This window comes from Mauremys reevesii, linkage group 2, assembly GCF_016161935.1.
Source record: "Mauremys reevesii isolate NIE-2019 linkage group 2, ASM1616193v1, whole genome shotgun sequence".
Lineage (NCBI taxonomy): Eukaryota > Metazoa > Chordata > Testudines > Geoemydidae > Mauremys > Mauremys reevesii.
In genome coordinates this window covers 124,777,586-124,797,509 of record NC_052624.1, presented here as the reverse complement: position 1 = coordinate 124,797,509, position 19,924 = coordinate 124,777,586, and the positions used below count along the sequence as shown (strand labels likewise).

General features: G+C 44.9%; 1 protein-coding gene across 6 annotated transcripts in view; it reads right to left on the bottom strand.

Annotated features, from left to right (window-relative positions):
• The window catches only part of ICE1 (interactor of little elongation complex ELL subunit 1), a 76,306-nt gene that overhangs the window by 46,919 nt on the left and 9,463 nt on the right, over positions 1–19,924 (bottom strand). For all 6 annotated transcript variants that reach the window (XR_005593550.1, XM_039522191.1, XM_039522190.1 and 3 more), the window contains exons 3-7: positions 19,847–19,881; positions 18,779–18,797; positions 17,749–17,860; positions 8,950–9,026; positions 18–55 (exon numbers count right to left, since the gene is read on the bottom strand). Coding sequence is in view for 5 of the 6 variants with exons in the window: in XM_039522191.1 (XP_039378125.1) it covers positions 18–55; positions 8,950–9,026; positions 17,749–17,860; positions 18,779–18,797; positions 19,847–19,881 (281 nt within the window). In the remaining variant the exon portion in view is untranslated. The remainder of the gene's footprint in view (positions 1–17; positions 56–8,949; positions 9,027–17,748; positions 17,861–18,778; positions 18,798–19,846; positions 19,882–19,924) is intronic.

The following is a 19,924-nucleotide window of genomic DNA, read 5'->3' as shown; positions in this document are numbered from 1 at the left end:
ATGAAAGTGACAATTACCTTCCAGTTTCTTCACTTTGGCTTCCAGTTTCTTCTTCCTGACCATCAAAATAAAAAAAAAAATGTAAAAAAAATTTAAAAAATGATTCTATATCACTGGTCTACAATTTTTGAGAAGTCGTCTGATTCAGAGATAAAATGTGCTATTTATTATGTATTTTGATGTGCTGAATTCAAATACGACAATTAAAACAACTGATTGGCTACTGTTTCTAAGTTATTTAAGTTTTTACATTTTATGTCTATGTATATTGTGTAGATAGTCGAGTTTTAATCATAAATTGTAAACCTACGTCTTTTCATGTGTTTATGGTTGCTTTACATGATAATATTTCACCTGTCCTGTTTATGTAACACTTTAAAAATCAGCAAAAGGGTTAGCTAAATAAAATTTATTATGAAACAAAAGGCAAAAAACTATTATGTACATAGTTTAGTCCTATTCAGTGTCTACTCGGTACTTCTTGGCTTGTCTCTTGTATTCATTAAATGGAGCATCTCTTGTCACTGTCCAGCAATAGTCTGCAAGCATTGATGGGCTCCATTTGCCCTGATAGCATTTCTCCATTGTTGCAATGTCCTGGTGAAATCGCTCGCCGTGCTCGTCGCTCACTGCTCCGCAGTTCAGTGGAAAAAAATCTAGATGAGTGTGCAAAAAATGTATCTTCAGTGACATGTTGCAACCAAGGCTTTTGTATGCCTTGAGGAGGTTTTCCACCAACAACCTGTAGTTGTCTGCCTTGTTGTTTCTGAGAAAATGTATTGCCACTAACTGGAAGGCTTTCCATGTCGTCTTTTCCTTGCCACACAGTGCATGGTCAAATGCACCATCTCGAAGAAGTTCACGAATCTGAGGACCAACAAAGACACCTTCCTTTATCTTAGCTTCACTTAACCTTGGAAATTTTCCATGGAGGTACTTGAAAGCTGCTTGTGTTTTGTCAATGGCCTTGACAAAGTTCTTCATCAGACCCAGCTTGATGTGTAAGGGTGGTAACAAAATCTTCCTTGATTCAACAAGTGGTAGATGCTGAACACTTTTCCTCCCAGGCTCCAATGACTGTCGGAGCGGCCAATCTTTCTTGATGTAGTGGGAATCTCTTGCACGACTATCCCATTTGCAGAGAAAACAGCAGTACTTTGTGTATCCAGTCTGCAGACCAAGCAAGAGAGCAACAACCTTCAAATCGCCACAAAGCTGCCACTGATGTTGGTCATAGTTTATGCACCTCAAAAGTTGTTTCATGTTGTCATAGGTTTCCTTCATATGGACTGCATGACCAACTGGAATTGATGGCAAAACATTGCCATTATGCAGTAAAACAGCTTTAAGACTCGTCTTCGATGAATCAATGAACAGTCTCCACTCATCTGTATCGTGAATGATGTTGAGGGCTGCCATCACACCATCGATGTTGTTGCAGCTACAAGATCACCTTCCATGAAGAAGAATGGGACAAGATCCTTTTGACGGTCACGGAACATGGAAACCCTAACATCACCTGCCAGGAGATTCCACTGCTGTAGTCTGGAGCCCAACAGTTCTGCCTTACTCTTGGGTAGTTCCAAATCCCTGACAAGGTCATTCAGTTCACCTTGTATTATGAGGTGTGGTTCAGAGGAGGATGGGAGAAAATGTGGGTCCTGTGACATTGATGGTTCAGGACCAGAAGTTTCATCCTCTTCCTCGTCTGACTCAAGTGAGAATGATTCTGGTGCATCAGGAACCGGCAGCCCTTCTCCGTGGGGTACTGGGCGTATAGCTGATGGAATGTTTGGATAATGCACAGTCCACTTTTTCTTCTTTGACACACCTTTCCCAACTGGAGGCACCATGCAGAAGTAACAATTGCTGGTATGATCTGTTGGCTCTCTCCAAATCACTGGCACTGCAAAAGGCATAGATTTCCTTTTCCTGTTCAACCACTGGCGAAGATTTGTTGCACAAGTGTTGCAGCATATGCGTGGGGGCCCACCTCTTGTCCTGATCTCCAATTTTGCAGCCAAAATAAAGGTGATAGGCTTTCTTAACCATAGTGGTTATACTGCACTTTTGTGATGCAAAAGTCACTTCACCACAAACATAGCAGAAGTTATCTGCACTGTTCACACAAGTACGAGGCATCTCTGCTCACTTTGGCTAAACAGAAATGTGTCCCTTTGCAAAATCAAACACTGAGGGCTTGGCTACACTTACAAGTTGCAGCGCTGGTGGAGGCTTTCCAGCGCTGCAATTAACACCCCGTCCACACTTGCAGGGCACAACCAGCGCTGCAACTCCCTGGTTGCAGCGCTGGCTGAAAACCCATCCGGGTTGGGGTATAAGGAGTGCAGCGCTGGTGACACCAGCGCTGCTCAGCAGGTGTGGACACTCACCAGCGCTTTACCTGTCCTCCAGGGAATAAGGAGCTATCCCAGAATTCCTGTTCAGCCACTCTGCACATCAGTTTGCACTCTACTGCTCTTGCCTCAGGTGACCCGCCCTTTAAATGCCCCGGGAAATTTAAAAATCTCCTTCCTGTTTGCTGCAGCCAGGTGTGGAGTGCAATCAGTTAATCAGTTACAGGTTACAGGTAACCATGCCTCCACGCGGCAAACGAGCCCCAGCATGGAGCACAGGTGAATTGCAGGACCTCATCAGTGTTTGGGGTGAGGCGTCTGTTCAGGCACAGCTGCGCTCCGGCCGTAGGAATTACGATATCTTTGAGCAGATAGCAAGGGACATGCTGGATAGGGGCCATCAACGGGCGCACTACAATGCAGGGTGAAAGTTAAAGAGCTGCGGAGTGCCTATTACAAAGCCCGCGAGGGTAATCGCAGATCCGGAGCTGCTCCAACGACCTGCCGTTTTTACTTGGAGATGGACAACATACTTGGGGGTGACCCCACTGCCAATCCCAGGGTAACGATGGACACTTCTGAGCAGGCTGGGGACAGGAGGAGGAGGAGGCTGCGGGGAGAGGAAACCGCGAGTGAAGCTCCTGGGATGGGGGAAGAAACCGCAGAGTCCCTGGAGGCATGCAGCCAGGAGCTCTTCTCAAGCCAGGAGGAAAGTACCCAATCGCAGCAGCCAGCAGTTGCAGAAGGACAAGCAGAGGAGCGGGGTACCGGTAAGCGGCTTTTATTTTCTGGGTGGAAATGTTTCTGGAGAGGAAGGGGAGTTATGGATGCATGCATGGCAGCGTCTAGATGTGGAATAGCCCGTTGATGTGGTCTATCACGTCGCGGTAATCTGCTTCAGTTATCTCAGCAAAAGCTTCATCCAGAGCGTGGGCAATATGCCTGCGCAGGTTTATAGGCAGAGCCACTGTGTCCCTTGTCCCAGTGACGGTGGCGTCCGCGCCACTCTTCGGCCGGGGACCATTTCTGAACACAGGCACGCCGCATAGGGTCCCGGCGGAATCCACATTGCTCTAAAAGAGCCCCCGCTGTTCCCTAGTGACTGCAGTAGGGAAACATCTTCCAGGATTAAGTCCTGTGAAAAATGTTGGGAGACTCTTTAGTGAAGAGATAGGGAGATAAGATCACCCCTGCATCTGCATCTTCACTCAACCCCTCTAGCACTCCAGATTACCCGAAGCAACCAGCTCCTCTCACTCAAGCCCCTCTTCTCCCTATATAAGTAAACACTCCTCACTCACCATTTCGTGGCTTCTGTTGTGTTTTCCTTTTGGGATAAAGAATGCAAGTGAGAACTTGCAAGTGAGAACTCCCTCAGTGTAACAATTCATGTCTGGAGATAGTGGATACAATGCTGCCCGTGTTAAATGTTGTCATTTGTCTACAGTGACCTTGACTGGACTGCCCAGATGTTCAACATCACAGAGGCTTCAAAATTTGAGAAAAAATCCCCGAAAGAGCAAAGAGGACATGCTGAAAACTGTTCTTCAGCACTCTGCTACAGAGAGAAAAGAATTGAAGGAGTGGCGAGAGAAAGAAAGCAGGACCCGCAAGAGAAATGCAGTGGCCAAGAGGAAAAGCACGGAGCGGCTGCTAAGCATCCTGGAGCGCCAAGCGGAGTCTATAGAGTCACTCGTTGCCATGCAAGCAGAGCACTACCGTGCTACTCCCCCACCCGCCCCGTCCTTTGTGCCTTGTGCCCCAATGTCAGCTCAAACCACCTTTCCCCAGCATCCAGGCTCTTACCACCACCAGCTGCCTCCAACACCTGTACGTTCCCCAACCAGCCCTGATACCTACCACCACCCTTACCCTCTGCATTCAACCCCCATCACCATGCAGTATATGCACCCTGAAGTGCAGGATTCATTAAACAGCAATCCAGACATGGCATATGCAAACTTGTGACTGTACAGTTCACCAACCCACACCCTTGCCCTCTTGTGTTAATGAAATGTTGTGTGTCTGTCTGTCAAGGAAGTTTTTTTCTTTTCAATAAAACAATTCTTGGCTTTGAAAACAGTCTTTATTATAGCAGATAGTGAAAGATACCTTAGCCCAGTAAAGAAAGAGGCACTGCAAATCATATTATTATTATGGATAATAGAATAACAGTGTAAGCAGTGCAATTCACTCCCATGCAAGGCAGCAAACATTACTGTTGGCTTTCAGCCTCAAATTCTTCCCTCAAGGCATCCCTAATCCTTGAAGCCCTGTGCTGGGCCTCTCTATTAGCCCTGCTCTCTGGCTGTGCATATTCAGCCTCCAGGACTTGAACCTCGGTGGTCCATGCCTCACTGAATGTTTCACCCTTCCCTTCACAAATATTATGGAGGGTACAGCAAGCGCTTATAACCGCGGGGATGCTGCTTTCCCCCAAGTCTAGCTTCCCATACAAACATCTCCAGCGAGCCTTTAAACGCCCAAAAGCACACTCCACAGTCATTCTGCACCGGCTCAGCCTGTAGTTGAACCGGTCCTTGCTCCTGTCAAGCTTCCCTGTATAGGGTTTCATGAGCCAAGGCAGTAACGGGTATGCGGGGTCTCCAAGGATCACAGTGGGCATTTCGACATCCCCTACTGTGATCTTCCTGTCTGGGAAAAAAGTCCCTGCCTGCATCTTCCTGAACAGGCCACTGTTCCGAAGATGCGTGCATCATGCACCTTTCAGGCCAGCCTGTGTAAATGTCAATGAAACGCCGCGGTGATCCACAAGCGCCTGGAGAACCATAGAGAAATACCCCTTACGATTAACGTACTCTGATGCCAGGTGGGGGCCAGAATAGGAATATGCGTCCCATCTATCGCCCCTCCACAGTTAGGAAACCCATTTGTGCAAAGCCATCCACAATGTCCTGCACGCTCCCGGAGTCACGGTCTTTCTTAGCAGGATGCGATTAAGTGCCTTGCAAACTTGCATCAAACCGATTCCCACGGTCGACTTTCCCACACCAAACTGGTTCCCGACCGACCGGTAGCTGTCTGGATTTGCCATCTTCCAGATTGCAATAGCCACCCGCTTTTCCACCGTCAGGGCAGCTCTCAATCTTGTGTCCTTGCGCCGCAGAGTGGGGCGAGCTCAGCACACAGTCCCATGAAAGTGGCTTTTCTCATACGAAAGTTCTGCAGCCACTGCTAGTCATCCCAGACTTCCATGACGATGTGATCCCACCACTCAGTGCTTGTTTCCGAGCCCAAAGCGGCGTTCAACGGTGCTGAGCATTTCCGTGAATGCCGCAAGCACTGTAGTGTCACAGCGGCAGACAAATCCATATTGATATCATCGTCGGACTCCTCACTGTCACTTTGGAGCTGAAGGAATAGCTCGACTGCCAAACGTGTTGTGCTGGTGACACTCATCAGCAGAGTCCTCAGCAGATCGGGCTCCATTTGCCACAGAAATCGCGATTCACAGAGAGTAACAGAAAGACACTCACAATGGCGCCAAACGCTGCCGGAATGAATGCTGGGATGTGAAGCGATGCACCACGGGGCGCTGGCAAACAGGAAGCGGAATGACCCGCACACTTCCTTCCCCTTCCCACAATACTCAGCGCCAAAACGGCGCCAAAACGGGACGAGGTGTTCTGTGGGATAGCTGCCCACAATGCACCTCTCAATACAGCGCTGGAAAGTGCTGCAAGTGTGGCCACACTGCAGCGCTGGTAGCTGTCAGTGTGGCCACACTCCAGTGCTGGCCCTTACACAGCTGCATGAGCAGCGCTGTAACTCCCAGCGCTGCAACTTGTAAGTGTAGCCAAGCCCTGACAAATAAGAGCACGACACTGTATGATTTCTAGAGCTGATATAGGGCAGTTTGTTCAGCAGAGTGATGTAAGCTTCGTTATGATTGCATCATCCATGACTTCTAGGAATAACATGATGCAATTCATATCATGTATGACGCAATACCAGCTTCATATTGCATCATTCATTGTTTTGCCTAAAAAGCAAGTACTGTCCAAACCCAGTCATAGATTTATTCATAGATCCAGTCAAAGATGTATTTTAGTCATTTCTGGTTTAAACTGAGATCCCTTCCCTTTATAACTCACTTATCCTCCGCTATTCCCAAGTCAAGGGTCGTATATACTGACCCAATAGCATAACTTGAAAACTAGAGCTAATCAACAATTTTAAGCATCATTTTCGTTCTCAGTGACCCAGAATTAGTAAAGTTTGACTACATTTATTTCAGAAGCATTTTGCCTGTAGAGCAGTGTATTTAGATCTCACTATGCTGCATAAGAGACCAGCTGAATTACAAATCAATCCAACAGTTTTTGTGTAGAAAGTACATTCAGCATCTCATAGATTAAGTTATTTAAGCCAAAATCTTCTAACCTGGGTGCCTAAAGTTAAGGACTTAACTGTTTCTCAGAAGTGCTCAAATTCACAGGGGCGGGGAGAGAGAAATATCAGGCCACTAAGTTAAGTATCTAAATATGGATTTAGATACTTTACCTGAAGCAACAGTCTGAATATTTGGGCTTAACTTGTCTGTGCTTTAGCTACCCCATCTATAACAATAATCCCCAAACTTTTTACTCTGCGCGCCCCCCACCCCTTACCCCGTCCATGCACTGCCAAAGCTGGGGCCACAGTCACAGCCAGGCTGGGAGCCAGGGGCAGAGGCCAGAGCCACAGCTGGGGGTGGGTCCAGAGCAGAGCCATGGACGGCGACCAGACCGGGGACCAGGGTCGCAGTTGGAGAGGGGGCTGACCCCCAGGGGAGTGCACCCCACAGTTTGGAGACCCCTGCCCTAAAAGGGGGAGAGAGTCTGTGCTTAACAAAGTTTGAAATAAAGCCAAATTAAGAGTCACTGAAAGAGGGACTAGAACTCAGAAAACCCTATGTCCCACAGACTCTATTTGATTCAGGGTATTCGAGTACCTAGATATGGCTGTAAATGCCTAACTTTTGATACCCCAAACTGCAAAAATTCTGACTTCAGTGACTTGCCCAAAATGAACAGAAATTTATAGCAGAACAAGGATCAAAACAGATTTCTAATGCCTTCTTTACTAGATCATGATACCTCTCAGAAAGTTTTCTTCACATCATTGCGTTTAATTATGACTGATAAAGAGGGTAATAATGCTTACCCAACTTCTTAAAGCAGAGACCAACAGATAACAATGGACTAAGAGTAATGTACTTTACATTGTATTTAAGACATTCTACATGATTAAGTCTATTGTAATGTATTTATACAAAATAGAGAGGCCATTTCGATATTAGAAAAATTGCATCAGTGTAACTAGATTAATTTCAAATAAATTTTGCTTACACAGATGCAATGCCAGAGTTAAGATTACATATTTTCTTAACAAGGGCATATCCCACAATTTGAGAGCTTAACATCCAATCTTGCTGTAATTTTTTCCTCACAGCAAAGGCCCACATTATCTTAAGATTCCAATGATAACTGTTTTTGACACCGATTTATAGAAGAGATAAAAGACTACACACATTTTAGTCAAAGACAGCTGAACCTTTAAGCTTTATAGATACTTAGACCTTCAGGGGAGCCAGTTTCCAGGCCAATTAACAAAATTAACTAATGCATTTGTAAGAAAATAAGTAGTTAGATATTACACAGGCAGAAAATGAAATTAGCTTTACAACAATATTTAAAGAACAAAACAATATTAATTGTATAGCTCTTCTGTGCTGTCATTTATTCCTATAGAATTCCATAGCCACTAAGGACGTGCAAAGTGAAGTCATTACACAAAACCCAAATCTTACTTAGTCTGGATATGTAAAAGCAGCAAAGAGTCCTGTGGCACCTTATAGACTAACAGATGTATTGGAGCATGAGCTTTCGTGGGTGAATACTCACTTCGTCAGATGCATATCATGCATGTATTCACCCACGAAAGCTCATGCTCCAATACGTCTGTTAGTCTATAAGGTGCCACAGGACTCTTTGCTGTTTTTACAAATCTTACTTTAGTTACATTAACTTAAGGTTTTATTAAGGGTATATCTGCACTGGAGCTGGAAGATGTGAATTCCAGCTGGAGGAGACATATCCACATTAGCTCTGACTGAGATAGATCACTAAAAATAGAAGTGCAGCTGCGGTAGTGCAACAGGCCCAAGTACCCCAAGTACGATCCCATCTGAGACCACAGGTACATACTCAGGGCAGCTAGCCCCTCACACCACTACAGCTACACTTCTATTTTCAGCATGCCAGCTACGTGCTCTGACTCTCAAATGCTGCACCATCTTTGCTGAAACTTTCAAAATAAAACTATAGTTTTCCATGTTTCAGGATAAAGGAAAATTTCAGCACAAAATTGTTAAAACCAAGCAAGTCAGAAGCAACTGAAAATAGGGTCTTACCATGGGAAGCATTAGGGAACCTTAACAATAGGTGTTGATGCCAGATCCCCCTATTATATTTGCATATAAAGAGAGTAAATACAAATAAACACAATCTCTACTGACAATTTACAGGTAGCTTGTTTATTTCCATAGAAATGACAGACAAGAGTAAGTTCTTAGAAAAGAATGACTCACATAGAATCACTTTTAGCAATTTCTTCTTTCATCCGAGCATATTCCAGATGAGTCTGCTGATAAATCTTCAGAGAACTCTAAAGAAAATGACAATAAAGCATGTCCTTATAGTGGACAGAAAACAGTGGGTTGGCAGAATTTTGCCTGTTCTACAGTACATAAATGGACATTCTACCCAGGAATAAAAACAAATTAGAAAAGGAAATGTTTCACCTATGTTTCGTGTTCTCTGAAGGTACGAGCTGTGACAGCTGTATTTGTCTGTGTTCCCAGCACCTAACTAGATGGAAACTCAACATTAAATTGCAGTGTGTGAACACTGTGGATTGTACATTCTGCCCTTGCTGAACAGGTGCCAGTACCACTTAACCCATGCTGACAAAAGGAACTAAGAACATTAATTAATGAATCCACAAAGTACTGTCTATAGTGAATACATGTGTGGATTTAATCCAATGTATAAAATCAGAAACAATGATTTAAAAGGGTAATTGTTTTCTCCAAAGGCATTCGTTGTTAAACCTAGTAAATTCCCATACTTGGAGATTAAAACACATTTATGGATACTCCTACAGAAGACAGCCTCAGCCAAACAATGAAATAAGAAAAACTATTAAAGGCAAAGTATCAGAGGGGTATCCGTGTTAGTCTGGATCTGTAAAAGCAGTAAAGAGTCCTGTGGCACCTTATAGACTAACAGACGTATTGTATTGGAACATGAGCTTTCGTGGGTGAATACCCACTTTGCATCCGACAAAGTGGGTATTCACCCACGAAAGCTCATAGACTAACAGACGTATTGGAGCATAAGGTGCCACAGGACTCTTTACTGCTATTAAAGACAAAGTCAAACAACAAATAACGAGCAAGAACTAGTGTTAAAACTGCCAGGAGAAGTAAAGCATAACTTCTACAACTCTGGGCATACCCCATCTCTCCTAAGGAGTATAGGTGCTGGAGAGTTCAACACTCCAGCAAGATATGTAACGAAGCCTCCAGAAGCCAGAGTTTCTGTTAAGTAAAAGCATGTAATGATTTGTACTGTGTGACTGGTAAAAAGTAAGTAAAGTGGTATAATCCTTCCACGCCACTTGGACTTCTCTAATACTTTCCCTATACTAAAAGGCAAGATCTCTCTATAACAGCTAGAACAGCTGAGAATCCTATGCAATGGTCTGCTATTTGCCTGTCAGAGTCTCATCAATGCTCCAGCCTATAAAGTCTCCTGGAAGCAAACCCTTTCATTTGCCAGGCCCCAACAACTCATACAGGATTCATAAAAATCTGACAGAAAATTCAGACTTTGTCACAATCATCCAAATTATCCAGGCACCCAAGCACAGCAAAAAATGCTGAAAATTTCTTCTCAAAGTATTCAAATATATTATAGGTTGAGGAAGGCAAAAGGATCAAATTATGTCAAGTAACCCATATTCAAGTGTTAGAAAAGTCTCCAAATGCTTAACTTCATCAGGTTAAGACAGATTAAAATGGACTATGGAAAGAGCAATAATGAAGATGAGCACTACCATCAGAACCAGGGAAAAGGAACTCTCAGTAGCAGGGTCTGTACAATTCCAACACAAAATGGAATATACTATCAGCTGTTGTAAGGCAGCAGCCCTCAAAACTCTCTTGCTATGAAAATCAGTCACAATAGAGTTATGAGCCTTTAAGAGCAGGGATCCAGTACAATCAGTATGCTTGAAGTATTTTCAAAGAACAATGGCAGAGGGATGGGCTAGAACATCTAAAAGGTCTTCTTGCTCTAATGTATACAGTTTGCACACAAAACATTACTAGAAGCTTAACACAAAACAACATTAACCTTCACAGACAACCCACAATTCTTTTATAAAGTATCTTAGTAGCTCAAAAGGACACTAAATGCCCTCAATAGATTGGCTAAAACAACAATACATTATTACTTTATATTTATATAGAAGCTTTCAGTCCAAAGGATGTTAACCCATTTTATAGATTACCCACACCTGAAGCGGCCCAGGAGCCAGCCAACAGGGGAGTTTTGAGTGGGAGTTCCCATTGGAGGAGCCAGGTATTTTGTGTTTGCGTCTGTCTTTGGGGTGCTTGTGTCTCTCTCTGTCGGGGCAGACTGCTGAGCCCTGATTGGCGCACAGCTGATCGCAGCGGCCCAGGAGCCGGCCAACAGGGGAGTTTTGAGTGGGAGTTCCCATTGGAGGAGCCAGGTATCTTGTGTTTGCGTCTGTCTTTGGGGTGCTTGTGTCTCGCTCTGTCGGGGCAGACTGCTGAGCCCTGATTAGGGGGCGGAGCTAGGCGGAGGAGGGGGCCTATAAAAGCGGCCGCCCAGCCAGGCAGCGGCACAGCTGATCGCAGCGGCCCAGGAGCCAGCCAACAGGGGAGTTTTGAGTGGGAGTTCCCATTGGAGGAGCCAGGTATCTTGTGTTTGCGTCTGTCTTTGGGGTGCTTGTGTCTCGCTCTGTCGGGGCAGACTGCTGAGCCCTGATTAGGGGGCGGAGCTAGGCGGAGGAGGGGGCCTATAAAAGCGGCCGCCCAGCCAGGCAGCGGCACAGCTGATCGCAGCGGCCCAGGAGCCGGCCAACAGGGGAGTTTTGAGTGGGAGTTTGGAGGGGGAGGTGGAAGGGGGCGGCACCGTGTCCTCTGTGCTCCCCAGGTAAGAACACCAAGCGAGGCCAAGACAGCAGCAGCCAGCAGCCATGAGCCAAGCAGCAGAGGACACACTGAGGATGAGAGCATGCAGCAGCTGCGGTATGTACCTGGTCCTAGCGGGGGACCCAGAACAGTACTATGTATGCATGAAGTGCCGTCTAATAGAGCTGCTGGAGGAAAAGATCCAGGGCCTAGAGCTGCAGGTAGAAACCCTGATAGAGAATAGAAGGGGGTTCGAGCAGCTGATGGAGCAATGGCAAGCAGTAAGTGAGGGGCAACGCCCAGGGGCACAGGGGGGAGCAGGGGCTGAGGCCACTAAGGGGGGACCACCAGATGAGGAAGATGGGCGGTTGAAGCATGTGACCGTGAGAAGCAGGCCAAGGAAAAGGAGAGCCAGTGAGGGGGAAATTGAGCTAAGGAACAGGTTTGAAGGTTTGGAGAATGAGGAAGGGGTAAAACAGATGGTCACTGACAGCGGGAGGCCAAGAAAAAAAGAGACGAGCGGCCAGTCCCATAGAAAAAGGGGAGGAGTCTATGGAAGTAGCACCAAGTTTGGGCCCAGGGAGGATGCAGGATGGCTTAAGGGGAACCACAAGGGATGATAGGAATGGAAGGAGCTTGCAACCAGGGGGGACGGAGGATAGGTTAGAGGACCGCACTGTCCCCAGGCGAAGGCAGGTCTACGTGATTGGGGATTCCATACTGAGAAGGCTGGACAGGCCTGTGACCAGGGCCGATCCGGAGAACAGAAGGGTGTGCTGTCTACCGGGTGCTAAAATACGGGATGTGGACCTGAGGTTGAAAAGGATCCTAAGAGGAGCAGGTAAGAACCCTTTGGTCATCCTTCATGTGGGAACGAATGACACTGATAGATTCTCGCTAGAAAGGATCAAGGGAGACTATGCTAGGTTGGGTAAGACGCTCAAGGAAATTGAGGCTCAGGTGATCTTCAGTGGGATCTTACCTGTCCCTAGGGAAGGGCGCCAAAGGGGTGACAGGATCGTGTCTATTAATAGTTGGCTGAGGGAGTGGTGTTACAAGGAGGGCTTTGGGATGTATGGGCACTGGGAGGCTTTTGGGGGACAGACAACTGTTCTCACGGGATGGGCTCCACCTAAGTAGGGAAGGAAGTAGACTTCTAGGAGGGAGGCTGGCTCATCTGATTAAAAGAGCTTTAAACTAGACACTGGGGGGAGACGGTTGGGAGAGGTCCTGGTGCTCTCCACGCCAAATTTATACATTGGGAGTGAGAACAACAAGATAACAACAGATATAGCCAGAGGGGGACGGTTAGGTGTAAGGAAGAGGGAGGGGACGGATACTAGATCTACAAGTCATACTGGAAGTACTGTGTCCCTACCGAGTTGGGTGAAAAGAGTGAGAGGAGCCCAACAGGAAAAATTAGGATGTTTGTTCACCAATGCAAGAAGCTTAGGTAACAAAATGGAGGAACTGGAGCTCCTGGTCCGAGAATTGAAACCGGATATCGTAGGAATAACCAAACATGGTGGAACGGTAGCCATGACTGGAGTACAGGTATGGAAGGGTATGTGCTGTTTAGGAAAGACCGATGCAAAGGTAAAGGTGGGGAGTAGCATTGTATATCAATAATGAGGTGAAATGTAATGAGATAACTAGCAATGCAATGGATAATACAGAGTCTGTCTGGGCAATGGTCACATTGGGGAAAAACTACCAGAGCCTCACCGGGATAGTGATTGGGGTGTGCTATAGACCGCCGGGATCTAGCTTGGAGACAGATAGAGAGCTCTTTAATGTTTTTAAGGAGGTAAATACTAATAGGAACTGCTTGATCATGGGGGACTTTAACTTCCCGGATATAGATTGGGAAACAAATGCTAGTAATAATAATAGGGCTCAGCTTTTCCTAGACGTGATAGCTAATGAATTCCTTCATCAAGTGGTTGCTGAACCGACGAGGGGGGATGCCATTTTAGATTTGATTTTGGTGAGTAACGAGGACCTTGTTGAGGAAATTGTTGTAGGGGACAACCTTGGCTCGAGTGATCATGAGCTAATTCATTTCAAAATAAATGGGAGGATAATCAATAGTGCATCTGAGACTAGGGTTTACGATTTCAAAAGGGCTAACTTTACTAAATTAAGGCGACTAGTTAGGGAAGTGGATTGGACTAACATATTTAGGGATCTAAAGGCAGATGACGCCTGGGGTTACTTCAGGTTGAAGTTGCAAGAGTTGTCAGAGGCATGTATCCCGAGAAGGGGAAAACGGCTCGTAGGTAGCAGTTTTAGACCGAGCTGGATGAGCAAGCGTCTTAGAGGGGTTATTAAGAAAAAACAGAAAGCGTACCAGGAGTGGAAAATGGGAGGGATCAGCAAAGAAACCTACCTTATTGAGGTCAGAGGGTGTAGGGAAGCAGTGAGAAAGGCAAAGCGACGGGTGGAGATGGACCTAGCGAAGGGGATTAAAACCAATAGCAAACGGTTTTTTAGCCATATAAATAGGAAGAAAACCAAGAAAGAAGAAGTGGGACCGCTTAAAACTTTAAACGGAGTGGAGATTAGGGATAATCTTGGAATGGCACAATATCTAAACGAATATTTTGCCTCGGTCTTTAATGAGGCTAATGAAGGGCTAAGGAATAGTGATAGAGGGACCGATGGGAATGAAGATATGGGGGTAGACATTATGGTATCTGAGGTAGAAGCCAAACTTGAACTTAACGGAAGTAAATCGGGGGGCCCGGATAATCTTCATCCTAGAATATTAAGGGAATTGGCGAGTGATATTGCTAGCCCGTTAGCGATAATTTTTAATAAGTCTCTAAATTCGGGGGTTGTACCGTTTGACTGGAGATTAGCTAATGTAGTTCCTATATTCAAGAAGGGGAAAAAAAGTGACCCGGGTAACTACAGGCCTGTTAGTTTAACATCTGTAGTATGCAAAGTCATGGAAAAAATCTTAAAAGAGAGAGTGGTTCCGGAGCATGAGGCCGATGGCAACTGGGATAGATTACAGCATGGATTTACGAAAGGTAGATCGTGCCAAACCAACCTGATCTCCTTCTTTGAGAAAGTAACAGATTTTTTAGACAAGGGAAATGCGGTGGATCTAATATATCTGGATTTCAGTAAGGCATTTGATACGGTACCTCATGAAGAATTACTGGTTAAATTGGAAAAGATGGGGATCGAAATGAAAATCGAGAGGTGGATAAGGAGCTGGTTAAAGGGGAGACTTCAGAGGGTAGTATTGAAGGGGGAACTGTCAGGTTGGAGGGGGGTTACCAGTGGAGTTCCTCAAGGTTCGGTTTTGGGTCCGATTTTATTTAATCTATTTATTGCTGACCTGGGAACCAAGAGTAGGAGTGGGCTGATAAAGTTTGCGGATGACACCAAGTTGGGAGGTATTGCCAATTCGGAAAAGGATCAGGATATCCTCCAGGGAGATTTGGATGACCTTGTAAACTGGAGTATTAGTAACAGGATGAAATTCAATAGTGAGAAGTGTAAGGTTATGCATTTAGGGATGACTAACAAGAATTTTAGTTATAAGCTGGGGACGCACCAGTTGGAAGTAACGGAGGAGGAGAAGGACCTAGGAGTCCTGGTTGATCGTAGGATGACTATGAGTAGGCAATGTGATGTGGCTGTTAAAAAAGCTAATGCGGTCTTGGGATGCATTAGGCGAGGTATTTCTAGTAGGGATAAGGAGGTGCTAGTGCCGTTATATAAGGCATTGGTGAGACCTCATTTGGAGTATTGTGTGCAGTTTTGGTCTCCCATGTTTAAGAAGGATGAATTCAAACTGGAACGGGTACAAAGAAGGGCCACTAGAATGATCCGAGGAATGGAAGGCCTGTCGTATGAAAGGAGACTTGAGGAGCTCGGTTTGTTTTCCTTAACCAAAAGAAGGATAAGAGGAGATATGATTGCACTCTTTAAATATATCAGAGGGATAAATACCAGGGAAGGAGAGGAATTATTTCAGCTCAGTGCTAATGTGGACACGAGGACAAATGGATATAAATTGTCAGTCAGGAAATTCAGGCTTGAAATTAGACGAAGGTTTCTAACCATCAGGGGAGTGCAATACTGGAACAGCCTACCGAGGGAAACAGTGGGGGCGAAGGACCTCCACGACTTTAAGATTAAGCTAGATAAGTTTATGGAGGAGATGGTATGATAGGATAACGGGCTTGGTCAATAGGTCAATTAAGTGCCACACTGGTAAATAGTACAATGGGTCAATGATATGATATAACCTTTTTCCAGAGGGTATGGCTGGAGAGTCTTGCCCGCATGCTCGGGGTTCAGCTGACCGCCATATTTGGGGTCGGGAAGGAATTTTCCTCCAGGGAAGATTGGCAGTGGCCCTGGAGGTTTTTCGCCTTCCTCCGAAGCATGGGGCAGGGGTCACTTGCTAAAGGAGTGGGTGGATCGGCTTATGTGGCCTGCATCTAGCAGGAGGTCAGACTAGATGATCATAATGGTCCCTTCTGATCTTGAATTCTATGATTCTATGAATCATTTCATATACCAATTAAAAGGGACACTTCACTCACTGCCTAACATGGGCAGAAAGTGGAACTATTCATTGTGGGCAATACATGACACCCCAACCCTCTAGAGTTTCAGTCTAAGTCTTGAGGGCTTTGCCCAGAGTCAAAGTTGTACCAAGGGTCTCTGGCATGAATGCTTTGCACTCCAAACACTGTGCTAGACAGATACTCTCCCCCGGGCTGAAAACACACTGGACACAGAAATCCAATTCAGGGAAAATAAATTGGCACAAGGCACAGTATTTGAACCCTCTACATGGTTCTTTTACCAAGCAAGACCCTGAACACTCAACAACATGTAATTTGCAATATCTAGAACTAATTAATTATATGTAATAAAAGCATAGAAAGAAAGGGTCTGTGGTGCAGATCCAGACACTGCGAACAGGTTTCAGAGTGGTAGCCATGTTAGTCTGTATCAGCAAAAACAACAACGAGTCCTTGTGGCACCTTAGAGACTAACAAATTTATTTGGGCATAAGTTTTCATGGGCTGTGGGTTTTAGCCCACGAAAGCTTATGCCCAAATAAATGTGTTAGTCTCTAAGGTGCCACAAGGATGCCTCGTTGTTTTTGCAGATACTGCAAAGGGTTCTTTGAGTACTCTCCATAGCGCAGGTGAAGGCACAGAGGCAGGTGGATGCTGCTATCTCTTATGTAGGTCTCAAGCACACATTTAATGCCACTACAGGGCACATGCAGGCAGTCCAACTAGACAGCTTTGAAAGAGGATTCTGTGCTTGAGACACCACAGGATGTCATTTCCATGAGTTTGAAAGCATCAACAATCTTCAAATAATTACCACTGCACTTTCAATACCTCCACTCTAAGAATGCCTAGTACCGTGGCACCCTGGGGACTGAATTGTCTTCCATCCAAGTAATGAGTCAGTTTAGCTTGAAAAATGATAGGCCCACCTGTATGCAAGCCATGTACATTATAAATTCTGAAGTTACACATTAATATTTTACACTTAGCTAGATATTGGGGACATTCTGTACAGTTTGTTACACTTAATGTTAAACCTCACATCAAAGAGGGTATCCTAAATAATGAGAGGGATAGCTCAGTGGTTTGAGCATTGGCCTGCTAACCCCAGGGTGGTGAGCTCAATCCTTGAGGGGGCCCTTTAGTGACCTGGGGCAAAAATCTGTCTGGGGATTGGTCCTGCTCTGAGCAAGTGGTTGGACTAGATGATCTTCTGAGGCCCTTTCAACCCTGATATTTTATGTGCTACCATGTTTATGAAGTATAGTAGGGCTGTAAATTGCCCTCCCCGACAAGTCTAGAAAGGCTGTCCTAGCAGTGTTGGCCAGATTCTGCTACATTACTTTCACAGTAAAGGTACTACTCAATGGCAATAACACCATTATAATAGATCTATGTTCAGAGTAAACGTGACAGAATTTGAAAAATTTATGACTCAGAGCTGCCAAGCAGTTTGAGGAAGAGGTGAGATCACTCCAAGATGTTTTGTTGTCACTGCTAAAGTTAAGATACTGGCGGTAAAACTAGTGGCAAAAAAAATCCTCTAGTCTGTTGCAACAAAGGATTTATTAAGGAAATATCTCAAACTTTTAAACAATCCTCATACTTTTCAGCATACCTTTTTCTCTTCCAATTCTGCTTTCAGAGACCCCAATTCTTGCTGACACTTTTCTAGAGGAGAGATTTTTTGTAGCATCTGTTCCACTTGGTGACGAAGAGTGTTATTCTCTCTGAAATGGACAAAAAACTACAGAACATGCGGCCAAAAAACATGGATTTTGTTCAAGTCTGAACTCAGTGCTGTATTTCCCAAGACAGCAGTACCTTGCTTTCCCCTACAGGACAGCTGAAAATGCTCTCCAGCTACTTGTTTGCTTTATTGTTGTAGCTGTGTGGGTCTCAGGATATTAGAGACAAGGTGGATGTAGTAATATGCTTTGCTGGCCCTGAAGAGCTCTGCGTAAGCTCAAACCCTTTTCTCTTTCACCAGCAGAAGTTGGTCCAATAAAAGATATTATCTTATCCACCTAGTATCTCCAACTACTTGAACATTCTTGGTGTGTAAGTCAACTGAGCATTTAATATGCTTTCTTCATAGAAAATTTGGGTCAGATTTAAAGAGACCTGAGTGGAGTGTGTAAGCCTAAGTTTCCACACGGGATCACAGATCATAAATAAGAATGTAATTCAGCCCTCTCCACTGAATGCATTTGAGTTCCTAGACCTCTCACTTTTGAGCAACAGAGGCAAGATCCTCACCTCCACTTTGTGTCATGTAAAAAGGCCTCAAAATCGTGAATCTAGCTGGGGGGAGGATTCCCCAGCACAGACATTGTGTAAGACAGCCGTAAGTCTGCCCTCAGAGGATCCTTCCAAAGCCTTTGCATAGTGGAGATGCCTAGGATGGAGTTGTAGCACTGCAGAGATTTCAAACAGCAGTGGGGGCCAAAGGGCAGCCCCAGGCAGCTGCCAATACTATGACAGGCCATTTAGGTCTAAATTACACAGGGAGAATATTGAAAACTGGAGTCAATGGCCATGTAACTGTCCATTACTTTGCATTGATAAATATTTCTCTTTCCTAAACAAGAACAATTACCAAACAAAGCAGAGATTTAAACAGACCTAAAACTGAATTTTGTTCTTACCTTTCAGCCACCTGAAGCTGTGATAACTTGTTAAGGAAAAAAATTTAATACATTTACCACCATTTTCTCAAAAGTGTTAAGAATGGAAGTAGTATGCTGGAATCCCAACAACTGTGAAGAAATATCTAGTCATCACACCCTTCCCAATGGAAGATGACTCAGAGAAACAAAAGTAATGTTTAATGGTACAACAGAATTGTTACAGTATGACAAAGTACTGTATGGAGTGAATACATTGGGAAAAAATCCAATACCTATGTAGAATCACTGACTTTGTTAAGCACTTGAAGCAATAATTCTCAACCCCTAGTTTAACTTATTCTAAAGACAATTAAAAAAAATACTGGAAATTGCCAAAACTCAGGCATGTTAAAGTTTCCACTTCTGAAGTCCAATTTTTTCCCCATAGACTCTATAGATTCAGTTGTTCAATACTTTAGAACAAGTAGTACTTGCTACAAATAAACTTCTAACCTTAATTTTTAACTTCACAAATTCCCCAAAGTCCTATCTGTCAAATGAAATGTTCACATGTTGTGGCAAAGTCCCGTCTCAGTCTCCCCAGCCTCTGCTGTTTTTAGCGCTGGTAAGACCGGCTTGGGTAATGCAGTCCCCCTTAGAACTCAGGGGAAGTCTGTCCCCTGTCTTCCCATCAGTCTTAGTCAAAGTATTTTTACCCTGCCTTGTAGGGGGGCCGTCCTGCCACTCCTCCTGGGGAGGCTTGCTGCTTCACCGCTCCTGGCAGCCGGGCTCCTTCTCTCTCTGCTTTTTTCCCCCCCTTCCTTCCTCCCAGGAAGGGGTTTAAAAAGGTCTCAGGCAGCTCCAAGTTGGAATCAGCTGGTCCTAATTACCCTCAGGTAGCTCCCCTCAGCTGATTCTAATTTGCTACCTTGGTAACCCTTTCTCAGCTGAACCTGGTTGACCGGTAGTTGCCTCTCAGTTGATAAGGAGGAGGGCCTTTTAACCCTCTGGGACTGACTCCTCCCCCCCTCTTGCAACTGTCTATCCTGAGTTTATCACAATGTTCAATGTTCAAAACACTAAGAGAAATACAGAAACAAAGGATATCATTACACTTCTGTTGATATTCTGTCAGCAAACAGCTGTAAAAAGAATAAGATGTTTACATGGGTGATCTTTCAATAC